This window comes from Manduca sexta, chromosome 12 (assembly GCF_014839805.1).
Source record: "Manduca sexta isolate Smith_Timp_Sample1 chromosome 12, JHU_Msex_v1.0, whole genome shotgun sequence".
NCBI lineage: Eukaryota > Metazoa > Arthropoda > Insecta > Lepidoptera > Sphingidae > Manduca > Manduca sexta.
Genome location: NC_051126.1, coordinates 13,408,921 through 13,422,639, shown reverse-complemented (window position 1 = coordinate 13,422,639; position 13,719 = coordinate 13,408,921). Strand labels below are relative to the sequence as shown.

Genomic DNA, 13,719 nt, shown 5'->3' with positions numbered 1-13,719 from the left:
CAAAACTTTCGAATTCTTTGAAATTTTAAGGCGGTTGACGGTACTATTAAAGAAATTGTCCATATCTTTAATTTAATTAAGCTTCCCTTAAAAATCTCGGTTCGTAGGACCGAATTTAACAGACAGTATACCAACGGGAAACGAAGATACCCTAAGTCTTTAATTTTTATATCAATCAAAGATACTGTTATAATGCTACAACCTATATCTTGGTATTAAAAAAATACTGTGTGGCACTTAAAGCAAGGCGCTTGACATTCTGGGATAAATAAGATGAATCACCATTCAGGAGGTAAATAATTATTCTGACTACAATGCCCTTCAAATTGTTGCTGCGGTGTATTCCGTTGTTAAGTGGAAGACAATGGTAGACTACAGGTATGTATACAGACGGGAATTGAAATTAAAAAATTACAAACACAAAATGCATGTTTGACAAGTATAATTGCATCATATCTACATTATATTATAATATTTCGCAATTTTACAACTTATAAAAGCATTTAAATGATTTCACAGATAATTTATGTTATAACATTTGCAAAACAAAAATGCTTATTTGGATAAATACAAGCAATTATAATTATTTTTAAAATTTCAAAATCTATATCTATTTTATAAGTAGGTGGAATTCTTATAACTAAACTTAAAAAAAATAAAATGGTAACTTTAATTGAGATTTCTTAAAATATGGACTTCGAGGGATTTATGACGAAAATGGTAACATTCTTCGTAATATTTTTTAAATCACGTGGGTTCTTGGACCCAAAAAAGAAGTAATGGATAAAAATACCAAAATCAAAGTCCCCCTGTGTCTCGGAGAGCACTTAAAGCCGTCGGTCTCGGTTGTTAATGGCGCAAATCAGAAAGCCATAGACTAATGACCTGATAAATCTGACTCGACTGACCACTAATGTAACAAAACCCTTTGTCCAAGATTGATGCAAAATTGCTTTGTTGCTAAATCGTCACAGTCACACGAAAATTTGAAAATAGAATATTTTGAAGTAGGCTTAATTATAAAGCATAGAGGATCTTCATAATTTCAAATCATTATTTCGAGACTTGAATTTCAAATCAGTGTCCTATTTTCAAAAACATTTTATTTTATTTTATTTTAATCATGGCTGTGTCGATCTAGTAGAAGGCAAGTCTGTTAACCTAATATGCATTGTGCTATGTGGAATAATTAAAGTATCTTCTCCAGTAATGTAACAGCTGGTGAGCTATGGTACATAGGTAATCTTGTCTGTCATGTTATAGACATTTATTATTTTTTATACACTGCATCCGATCCGAACTGGAAAGCTCAATTTTGAATTTATTTTTCTTAAGACGCTTACATTTCACAACCCAACGGAAGATGATCAATTCCAAACATTCCATTTGACAGTATCCAATCTATATACATATAATAAAATCGCACATTTTCCATTTTCGAAAATATCAATTAAGTACACATATCAAAGTATGGTGCAAGACCAAAAGAATTCACAGTTTGTAAATAATTGACCTGATAAAAAATTGACCCTGATGCATATTTTTAATAATGGGTCGATTGCCGAAAGCTGGCGCATACAACATATTCACGAGTTGTACCCATGTATTGTCTATGAACAAACATATGTCACGCATCAATAGAGTAAAAAAATGTACTGTAATGCTTTCTTGCATCTTATATATCCGTCCCTGCAATTATAATGTTTTTTTAATACTGTGTATAATTGTATTAGGGTGCGTGCTGTGAACGCGCCAGCTTTAATTAACCGATCTATTATATATTACTGCCATTGTGGTTTAAAGTTAAATAGAGTAACATTTGCAGTCGATACTTCTATCGATAAAAGGGGATGTTACTCACTTGAGTAACATTGCTACAAAACTACTCGGATTCATACTACACGACATCAACACTTAGTACCCTTTGACACTATTATCCTTTCCAGATCTTTATCTTTTATTATACTTTATTTATCTTCAAATATATACTTATGGGTTGGTTAGTAAACTTACTTCAAAGAACATCTTTATAAACTATTTCGAAAATTGAAAATCGAATACACTTTTAAAAGAGTAAAAGACCGTCATAGACACTGGATTTTTTAAAAAATAAAATAATTGAATTGATAAAATAGACAATGCGCTTGTTTTTTTAACCCGGCGAGCGTGTGGCGGGGTATGTCATACCCCCCATGTTAATTACTGGCGTATATTTTTTGTGCCTGACTTTCAAACTTATAGTCTCTTTGAAGCCCTCATCCCACCTTCCCGAATCACACACAAGTACCAATTGATAAATAAATAAAAACCCGAGTCGAATCATTGGAAAAAAAAAAAAAAAAAAAAATAGTCTCTTTGAGTAGCTGGAGTTACAGGGTTGCGAAAGGTAATAGTGGTGTGATCACAGTGTCGCGGCAACCTGAATTCGAGTTACACGCTTGCAAACTGAGTTCGGGTACGTGATACCCCGCCTCATAGCTGGTGTGACAAAAACTAAAATTGCTTTTTCTGCTATTTTAACTTATTTTCTTTGTTTAATTGTAGATTTTAATAGAAAATAGATGTTGAAAATAGAAAAAACAACTTCGGTCCATGATAGAAGATGTACTTACTAGAACAGGGTTTCGCAAACTTTTATTTAGTGCGGACCACTAATGCCACCTTATGCGACCTGTTTTGCGACCAAAGTCGTAATGTTTGGGTTGATGTTGTTCAGTTGGATACTTAAATTTGTTGTTACTAGCAGTTTACTTCTGTATTTATTTTTTAGATATACAAGAGTGCAAAAGCGTGCACTTTATAGTTTTTCTTTTAACTTTTATTTTACTTGCGAATCCCCTGAGAGAGGCCCACGGGCCCCCAGGGGTCCTATGTTTCGTGAAAATCAGGGCAAAGATACTAAATGGACCGATTTCATCCGTAACTTAGGCTTGGCTTTAGTTTACGAACACCTGAAGATGTGAAATGACAAAAATATATATTCCGATTTATATACGTCAGAGAATTTCTTCCCAGATCAACGAATCACTTTCATCGACTCAAAATGTTCCTGGTCATTTTATTAGATGTAGAGATTACCCCAACAAAAATAATCATAAGACAAAATACTCATGAACAAGCTGAGGTAAGGCAATTAGTGTGGAGCATGCAACGTTTTTTTGCAAAAACTGCACAGATTTTATCTCCAGTTCCTAAGATGTTCCTAAATTTTTTTATGATTTTTTTTTTAGTTTATAAAGAAAATTATTTCATATTCTATCATACGATTAAGTTTTTTTTATCATAAAACTGGTTTTACTTTAGTTCCTTTTAGTTTTTAAGAGACTGAAAGTGTTTGTTTGAAATTAAAAGTGACTTATTTCCATCGAGGTAAAAAAATAAAATTGATAAAATGGCGCGATTGTTTTATTTCCAATGCGTTATGATGGTATTGTCTTATTATACTAAAAAATAAATAGTATAATACTTCTTCAGAAACAAGTTTTATAGCCAATTTTTTTAAGGGGTATGTCATACCCTGCCTCATACTCCTTGTTACATTTTTTCACCACACGCTCGCCGGGTTAATTGTTCATTTTGTTTCTCGTTCGGATCGGATGAAGCGAAAAAAATCACAACAAAGAAACAACATAATCTATACTAGACATATAAACTTTTTACAAATGGTGAAATTGACTGGACACCTGTAGCCATTATCCTAATTGTTTCCTACAGGATACATTTTTGTTTTTGATATTCTGACGGGTTTGGCACCATGAGAATGTACAATAGTTCTAGTAGTCAACATAATGAGATCTGACAATTTCCCCTTTTAATTAATGCATCCTTGTTGGACATAAATAATGTAAAATAATTTCACTTTGGCAATGGGCGTCGAAGGAGGCAAAATACGTATCTAGCCTAAATATCGGACACTATATTAAATAGGTATTTTATTTTACAAGTCGGGAGTTTTATTTTAACTAAACGTGTGATTCAATATTATGTATCTTCAAAAAAAAGGGAAGAGATATTTCCGCAATTTGAACCTCCATGGCTATTAACTGACGACGCCCTAGCCTTTGGCTGAATGAATGTTTTTGTTTGGGTTAAATTATCTTTATCGTGCCCATAAAGCAAAAATATTTGTCACTTTCAATAATATTCTACTCTAAATACATTTATTTTTTTGTATTTTTCATAGTAATGTTAGCTACATTAACATTACCAATTAAATTCGTATTACAGTTGAACTTTGGACTTTGACTATACACATTTCTAATACATTATTCCTATTACATAAAACATTTTATCAGACTTTTATGTCACTTTCTTTTAACATCTGAAATGAGGTCGATTGCCTGATGGTTGGTGCATCATAAACAGTAGTAATACCTCTTAGGAATAATTTATAGTACTACCGAGTAGTGCACTGCGCTTTTCACCCTAAGACAGAAAATAAATCTCAAAGTTTCTAATATATTGGGTACAGTGTCTTTCAAACTGTTTGACCACAAAAATATAACAGTGCTCTCTACCCAGATAGACTCTAAATTACTATAGAACAACCATGTAGCGTAAAATTAAAGAGACAAACACTGCCTAAAATGTTTCTAAGTAAAAGGTCAATAATAGAAGATAAATTCTGGGAATGAAATAATCTACGAAAAAAGGCTCTAAAAATATTAGGCTGTATGATCTCTTAAACATTGGCATAGCAGTCCTGCAGGGCTTAAGCGGTCATGGGTCAGAAGCGATAATAAAACAGTAAAAATTGGCCCTCGCCACCCAAATAATTTGAGGTTGTTTTTTAGTTAGTAGGGCATATGCCCCACATGAAAATAACTACGTTCATACTCAGTACCCCGGCGCTTGGCCCTCTACCGCAGAGCCCTGCACATTATGCGGCCATTAAACCATGTCTATACCATATTTAGGGAAAGAATAGACAAAACGTAAACAAATAGAATGTTTTCAAATGCATTTGACACCTGTCAATTTATCAAAAAAATAATGCTAGAGACAATTGCATAGATATTTGTTTGCATTGCGTTTCCTTTTTCAATTGTGTTAGGTACTATTGTAACCTACTGTCAATTTTAATGGACACTAATCTGACATCAATTAACGTGAAATATATTATTGAAAATTTATCTTATCATTATTTTTCGATTACTTTGACGCAGTGGCGGTTCATAAAAGCAGCGAAACTCAGATAGGTTGTCGACGAAAATTTTAATATTTTATGTACTTACGTTATTTAAGAAACGACATTAAAAATAGAAAGATTTTTTAAATTTATAATATCTACATATAGTAAATCGTTTCTAAAAAAAAAATATAGACACCTATTGTTTCTACATTAGACATTTTAAGGCCATTTTCTTTCTAATTTTATAGCTTTTTTTTTAAATAGAGTGATGCAGGCAAAATCACAAGAAGCTATACACGATACAATAATAAACAATAATGATCCTCGCACAAGCTTAGAACCGCCACTGTTATAATGGCTTAAGGCAAAATATTCTACGGTGCTAAAAACCAAATGTCGAGTGCATAATGCCCGGTGTACAGCGGGGTGGCAGTCAGGCGTTTAGAAGAATCCTTGTGCGCCGTTAGCGAAGTCCTGCTCTTGCGCATTTGGCACGTTGTTGTTTTGCTCTTGCCCTCTGTTTAGTATAAACGATGGCTCTACGTTCTCGTCGTCTGAGTTAAAGCTGTAAAAAAAGTTAAATTTATTGATTTTTTTTTCGTTATAATAATAGATCTTGTAAACGGATATACCATATGGCAAACTTATTCAACGGTTACAGTGTTTACCTCTAACAAATATCTGAACGTCTGCGCAAATCTTCGAATATCTATCTATACATTAAAACGTGACGAATATTTTTTGTACCCCTTTTAAAGCACACTGCGCGCACGCATAAGTGAGATTTGGTATGATTATAGTTCTTTCTTGATTGAGGAGTGCATACAGATAAAATGTATATATGCATTGCAAATATATAAATTCGACGGTTGTCGTTAGTCTACTGGACGACTACTAGTAAATTTAATGCTTATAATGAAAGTAATAGTATGCACACATCATCACGCATTGATTCCCGAAGGGGTATGCAGAGGCGCAACCAGGGCACTCATGTTTCGCCAAGTGTGTTCAGTCCCATGATGTGATAGTGGACGAGCCTATCGCCAAATCAGGCACAAAATTCAGACTCCGGGCTGATACTGAGCAGAAAGACCCAAATATCACTTTGCCCTATGACTCAAACCCAGGACCTCAGAGCGCTGCCGTACTGCGCATACAACTACGCCAGCGAGGCAAAAGTAATAGTATATTTATAAATGTAGATAAGGGCTAGGACAGAATATAGTAACGTTTTTATAATAAATAGTATACTTACTGGTACCGAGGTACGTCGCCTCTCATAGAACATATAGCGTTGGTGAGGGCTTTCACGTAATTTTTGGCTAAGGTAAGCGTTTCTATTTTGGATAGACTCCTGTTGTCTTTCTTGATATGTGGAATAACTCGCCGAAGGTCCTGCAATCAAAAACATAATTTTAACATACTTTATGATATAGAATAATGGACGTTTTCAATAATCCCAATTCAATCTTTGGTTGGATTCCGAGGATACACCAATCAAAATACGTCATTTGTATGTTAAAAAGACGTTCTGATTGGTCTATTCTCACGACGGATAGAAAAAAAAAGTATGGGATCGTTTATAGAAAGCGGCGGTAAATCGTACCATAAGGAAATTCAGTTAGTTTTTTAGAAGCCAAGCTTGAACGATACATCTAAACAAAAGGTAAGTAGCAGGTACCAAGTAATAAATTATAATATCAGCTCTGCATATAATACTGTCCCATTGCTGGGCACGGGCCTCCTTCATGTCAATTAGGCAAATACAGAGCATTGCACGGCAATATGCCTTTACTACACCTGATACTAAGGGAAGTGGTGTCCAGACAGTCTCGAGACGAGAGGTAACCCCTCGCCAGTCAATACAATTACACCGTCCAGTTCCAAACATAGAGTGATCCAGGAACCCAGCACACTTACCTAGGCATCTATGGCATTTTCTATCTAGTGAACAATGCTCGTTATGCAGATACAAATATCCTACCACCAGCAAAACATACATTCTGCTTTAAATTTTATTGATCCGTACCTCAAAAGCCCTGTTAAGTGAGTGCATCCGCATCCTCTCCCGCTCGTTGCTTTCGAGGCGGCGTAGGTTCCGTTCCCGGGCGGAGATCCCGCAGCGGCGCCGGCGGCCGGGGCCCGCGCTGCTGCCCGACGATGGCGAGCCGGCGGGCGTGCGCCGCGGCCTGCTCCCGCGCCGGGGAATCTGCTCGTCGCTCCCGCTGCCGCTGTCTGAGAAGTCTGGAAGCAAAACAAATATGTAAATGGTTTGAGATATCCAAAAAAGGATTTCTAAGGTATGTGAAGTCTGTCTACACAGCGTGGTGGACTAAAAACATAGGACTCCTTCAGTAGTAGAGGAGGGCCGTGCTCAGCAGTCGGCGGTACATACAAAACAGAGCTGATATTATTATATCAAAAAAAAATTGACGTCCTTGGTGGCGTATTTATATTGCGTGAAGGTTATAACTGATGTCTCGGGTTTGAATCCTGGGTCGGCGAAAGTGATATATGGTTTTCTTATTCCATATCAGCGAGTTTCGTTTTGTATTCGATACGGCGATAGGCTCGTCCCTTATCACATCATGACAAACAGTTTGGACGCTAGTTGAGCCTCAGTGTACCTTATATTAATTATTTGCTATGACAACTAACCAAGCATGTTGAATATAGAAAAAAAAACGATGTTCGCATACGTAGGCAACAGTATGTTACTATAATATACGTAAATAAAAGTAAATATAATATGAAATAATCAACACTGTAATATTTTTATTATAATTTACACTAACTTCAAAGAGGAAATCGTAAAGATCGACATCAGATAAGTAACGTTAAAAATATCTTAACTACATTTCTACACTCGCTTTCACTTGCGGCTTAGTAATAGTAATTTACGTTGAAAATATGCTGAAAATTCTATATAATTTACTCACTTAACTCTACCATACTTCGTTTTGCTCATTCGATTATGAAGTTACCCTGGTCCCAAAAACTCTCACATCCCAATTTTGAATGTTAACATCTTATTTCAAACCCACAAGCGTCTGACCGAATGAGTGCAGGATCATTAAAATGTAGTAGACTTCGTAATTTTGGCCAGCGCCTCAGTGAAATAATAAAGCACTTTCTCATTTTGTATAATTTTCAACTCACGTAACATTCAAAATCACTTTTGGCTTGGTAAAACGTATTGTACGTGTTTTTAATATGTTAGGCTTGTGCTACCGTTACTTTATAGTGGGAGTCAAGTTATCTTCAGTTTATTGATAAGGATCCGATCGTGGGAATTCCTGCGTCACGCAAACCGATCGTCCACCCACATGACCCTTAACACGAGCGTGGTAATGCCACTTTTCGGTAGTTCGATACGAATGTGTTTTAGTCAACAAGTTGTTAAAACGATACAGAATTTATTTCCTTTCATATTCTAATGAAAACGGCCTTTCCATCGTCTGATCGAAAATGAGTTAGTAATTAAGATTCACACACCGATAAAACCCTATGAAGATCTCTCAGACAATTTCTCCCAATGCAATTAACATAAACACACTTAAAAAGCAGCGTGTCGGGAATTGAACACTAAACCTTTTGTCATTCCGTTCCACTCTAATAATGAAGTCGTCGAATGGTGTTATCGTGTGAGCCCTTAGAAAGCCTTAGCAACCGCCGCGTCGCCACGCGCACGACGCGCCGTCCCGCCGTCAACTCTACAATATTGGTGCAACAAGTCAGCTGCTCGCAATGGCTGCCCGACGAAACTCGGGCCATTACGTGACGAGACTGCACGCTTGATAAACTATTTGCGTAAGAGCACAAATGCAGACTAATCGATTTGTACGCACGGCTACGGGTGATTTTCGTAATTCCCTTATCTGCTTCGTGCTTTTTGACGACTGTGTTTATAATAATAAAAATTAGATTTGACGTGTGCCGAGTTTTATTTTCACTTCAACTCACGTATTACATTCCGTTGAAATGTTTCATCGTTGTTACGAATCGACACATCAACACCTAACATATACATAATACGACTCATGAACATCTAACAAATACATAATGTTTTATACTTACAGTAAGACACAACCTTTATGTCGTGGGTATGAGACATTACAAGATTTTCTATCCTTGAATAAACAATTAGGTTATAATTCTAGTTAAAGAATACTGGGTAAATGTTATATGCTAGCTGATATCTAATACTTTCAACATAATCAAAATAGAAAGATACGAAAAACAAATATTTGCATGCCAAATACTTGCTCCAATATTGGCCAAATGTATTCATAGCTCGCTGCATCACGGAGGCCAACAAGAGCAGGTGGAATTGAGATTGTAATGAAGCAATAGGACACTGGTAATACTGCTCCACCTCGTGATGTCGTAAACTACGAAGGGGCAATAAAGGCGGCACCAATCAGGCATTATCAATGTAATTGCTTGCAAACAGTTTCATACTGAGCGGCTACTGGGGCGTATGACAATATCTGTGGAGCCACGCTGTAGACATATTCATCTACAGCATAAGTGGTCAACAGAAACCATGACTACAGAATATTATCAACGTGTAATGATAGTTCGCTGTTGCGTTTCGTATGGCGAGTGACATTTCTAGAGTTAATTTATATTCTTCCCTTGTACTATTTCTTTTGTAATTGATAGTGGTTTTTCAGGTGGTCCAGTTAACTACATTTATCGGTCTATAAACAAGACTTTATCCTCAAAAGGGTAGGCAGAGGGGCAACCAGGATACCCATTTCTTGTCATGTGTTATTCGTCTCATTATTGGATAGGTAGTAAGCCTATAATCATATCCGGCACAAATTTCAAAACTCCGGGCCTTAACTGAGCTGAAAAACCCAATTTCACTGTGCCAAAACTGGATTTGAACCCAGGACCTTAGAGTGGTATCGTACCAAGCACGCAATACTACCCGATCGAGGCAGTTCGATAGCAGTATGTATTCTATAATAAAATAAAACCGCTGTTTCCTCAATGTGGCAAATGGCAAATTCCAATATTAAAATATCAAAGACCACGGACATAAAAAATTAACAAGACAATCGAATAATCTAAATAAAATGCAATAATACAGTAATAGAGAATTTTTCGCTCATTAGTTAATTCCAGACGCCCCGCGTGGCCATTGTTTGCTAACAACGATAAATGAATTTGTTGACATCGGCGACGCAACTTAATTGGATAATTATTACGTTATTAAATAAAACATAATATGTTTTTTAATCCGTAATTCGTGGAACACGTGTACATATACATAATATATTATCTTTATCAGATCACTGTTAGTCAAGTTTCGAAGAATTTAAATACCATCAGTGGAAGATAATCAAATCAATTATTTTTAGGTATAAAATTCATATTTAATAATTACGTCATCTTTATTTACCCGTAATATTTTTATGGTTTTAATTAAATTTGCCCTGACTATAACCAATCGGTCGAGGGTATTTACTGATCATCAATTAGGCTGCTTGTCGCCATTTTTTCATTTTTTATACAATTAAAGACGATGTGTGCAAGTCGCTGGTGGTAAGAGCTGCGAATGTCTATAATCAACAGTGGAGCCCGAAATTTTGGGTTCAATACTCTATATAGTACTGTTCTGCGCTCATTATGACATTAGTATTTAGATATTCGCTCATGATGCCCAGTAATAATATTAGGCACGGTGTTCTTCATAGTGGAAAACAGTTTGCATACCACAACTTGACAGCAAAAATACACAAAGCAGCAATAGCTACCTAGAATAAATCAGACATATAAAAGTTCCTACTTCAGACTCTACCACTGTTTTATCTTCTTTAAATAAATAAATAAATGTTGTATAATTTATTTATTAATATATTATATTGGGTATTCCCAAGCACTTCCCACGTAAAAAACCTTCATCTAAATAAAATACATAATCCTTAAACCATTTTATGAGCAATCTAACAAATACACAACGATAACAATTTTTACATTTTTAAATAATTGTTGCAAGATCTTACCACCGGCTTGTTCCATCTGGTCGTTCACATCAGGCTTGGCGTCATAGTCGGCGTTGTCATCCTCATAGTACAATATGAACTGATCCGGAGACTCTGCATCAGAGCCCTCGCCCTCCGCGTTCGTCCACTGAGGCATTGTCCTGGAAACAAAATAGCACATGAGTGTTTAATACGATATCTCTTTAAATTCATATGTTGGACAGCTACGGGCGATTTTGATTGTGATACTTTCCCCGGGTTGGGTGAAATAATTTTGGGTTTCTCTGCTCAGTAGGAATCAGTCTGAGGTCTGGACTCGTAGCCGGTTAATGATAAGTTTGACCCTATTACATATGCCCTAACATAATTGGAGAAATGTAGATGGAATACCTTTGAATAGCCCTGAATAGAGAGAGAGCGTCAGGCTATGTAATAATGCTTGTAGTACTGTTGAATGGATTCCCTTATAAACACTAATTTTATAAAGAAATATTTTAAGAATTGGAACATTAAGGCAAGTTATTAGTTGTTACCAACAAACACTACTATATAACTGATAAAATCAAAGCGTTTGCGCGGCTTCTAAACAAATTTCATTACGTTTATATGAACTACTGAATATGCTCGTCGCGCTAAGAAACTATATATTAAGTAACTGACTACAAACAATATTTTTCAAACTGGAACAATTTTTGGTTGTTTGATAGATATAGACAAATTACTAGTATGTTCCACGACTGATCTATAGATTAATACAAAGTAAACATGTTTGTACCTACTTCATATTATTAATATTTAACAGGAGCGATGAAAAGTATTATACTTATTTCTAATAAAGCATTCACGGTTTAACGCCGCATTAGATCCACTTTACTATTTCACGTTTGATATTATCGATATCCTACTTGCGCAAACCACGTGATTAAAGTGTTGAAGAAAATTATGGCATTACGCATAACTTAGAATGGTGTTCCTATGGCGACGTCACGCTACGGTTTCCAGCAAATATTTTCTTAGATAATCAACTATAGGTTAATAAGTAGTATTTACGTTATTTTACAACGGCGGTCAGCAAATCTTTTCATTGATAATCAACTATAGATTAATTAGTAGTATTCAATAAAACATTATTTTACATATAAACATTATTAATCAGTTGTTTTATGTAAGCATGGTTTTGTTCCTCAATCAAATTATTTATTTTTAAGGCTCGTAATAAAGTGACGATTTGATGAGTTATATAGCACGTGCGAGTGGCTGATTTTAGTAAATTAAGTTAATTGTCATTACCCTAATAGATCTAACTTAAGCTCTAAGCATAAATAGATTTAGGGCCTATTTCACAAGTTACAAGTACCTTTTATTTGACAGTTATCATATTAAACAGTTAATGTAAATAGTGCCATTTTATAACCATTTATATAGGAACATATATTAGTGTAACTTTTTTATTTGGTCGGCTCATACATTTTGTGAAACAAGCCCGTAATATTTCTAGGTTTTATTAATAAATATTACATCTATAGTTACATTTACATACATACATACATAGTATCATGGCTCTATCCCATAGGGGTAGGCAGAGACTATGGATTGCCACTTTGTACGATTCTGGCATACTTTTCGCGCTTCCTCCACCTTCATTAATCTTTTCATGCATTCCCGGCGGTTCCGGGTACTTTTGACCTGGCCTTTATTGAGAATGTCAGTTATCTGACATTCGAAGGTTCGGTGCAGTCGACCCCTACCAGCTCTTCCATCCACATTCGCCTTATAAACCCTCTTTGTCAGTCTCTTATCATCCATCCTCTCCAAATACCCAAACCACCTTAGCATTATATTTATATTATAATTATATGTTTCTTTATAAGCATAGGAAGAGTTCGACGAAATTACTATTTAGGTAACACCATTACGATAGAAAAGACGTAAGTATGTACTTTCTAACTTACATCGTAATTAATTTCACACCCGTGCCTCAATCGATTAGTTAATAAGGTAATGTTAATTTTTAATCATTAGTCGGGCCTATTTCAAACGTTGCTAAGGCGTTATTATCGTAATTCTTTGTATTCCTAAGCTTGATTTACAATTATTTCTTTATAGCATTTCGCAGACGCTGTAAACTAGTTAACACTCCACTAAAACTGATCTGCTGAAATGGCTGATGATTGTAATTTGCAAGCACTAGTTACAAAAATCATTCAAATAAATTAAATTGGGAAATACATAATATTATGTATGTAATAGCTATGTTTATGTTGTTATTTATAATGTATTCTAAGAAGTGTCATAAATGTAACGGTTACCATTCTTAATTTAAATTTACACATTTTTTGTTTAACATGACCTTGTTGATAGGTCAGTTTACTTTGTATAGAATATAGCCCGTTATTATTGCTACATTCTCTAGTAACAATATAGTAAATTAATTTTTATATTAGGTACGGACATTTTGTCCCTTACAAGACCAACAGAATTCACTTATTATAATAAGTTCCACGTTTTCAAGTAAAAAAGGGATTTATTATATAAAGATATGTTATACAAATATTCATTTTCTTTAATTGCAGGAATTGTAGAAAGTAATTTGTA

General features: G+C 35.1%; 1 protein-coding gene across 1 annotated transcript in view; it reads right to left on the bottom strand.

The window, feature by feature from the left end:
• Nucleotides 1-3,563: 3,563 nt before the first annotated feature.
• Nucleotides 3,564-13,719, bottom strand: part of LOC115451699 (class A basic helix-loop-helix protein 15) — a 36,873-nt gene continuing 26,717 nt past the window's right edge. The window contains exons 2-5 of the mRNA XM_030180077.2: nucleotides 11,146-11,285; nucleotides 7,161-7,375; nucleotides 6,387-6,526; nucleotides 3,564-5,696 (exon numbers count right to left, since the gene is read on the bottom strand). Coding sequence (XP_030035937.1) covers nucleotides 5,573-5,696; nucleotides 6,387-6,526; nucleotides 7,161-7,375; nucleotides 11,146-11,281 — 615 coding nt within the window. The 5' untranslated portion in view covers nucleotides 11,282-11,285 and the 3' untranslated portion in view covers nucleotides 3,564-5,572. The remainder of the gene's footprint in view (nucleotides 5,697-6,386; nucleotides 6,527-7,160; nucleotides 7,376-11,145; nucleotides 11,286-13,719) is intronic.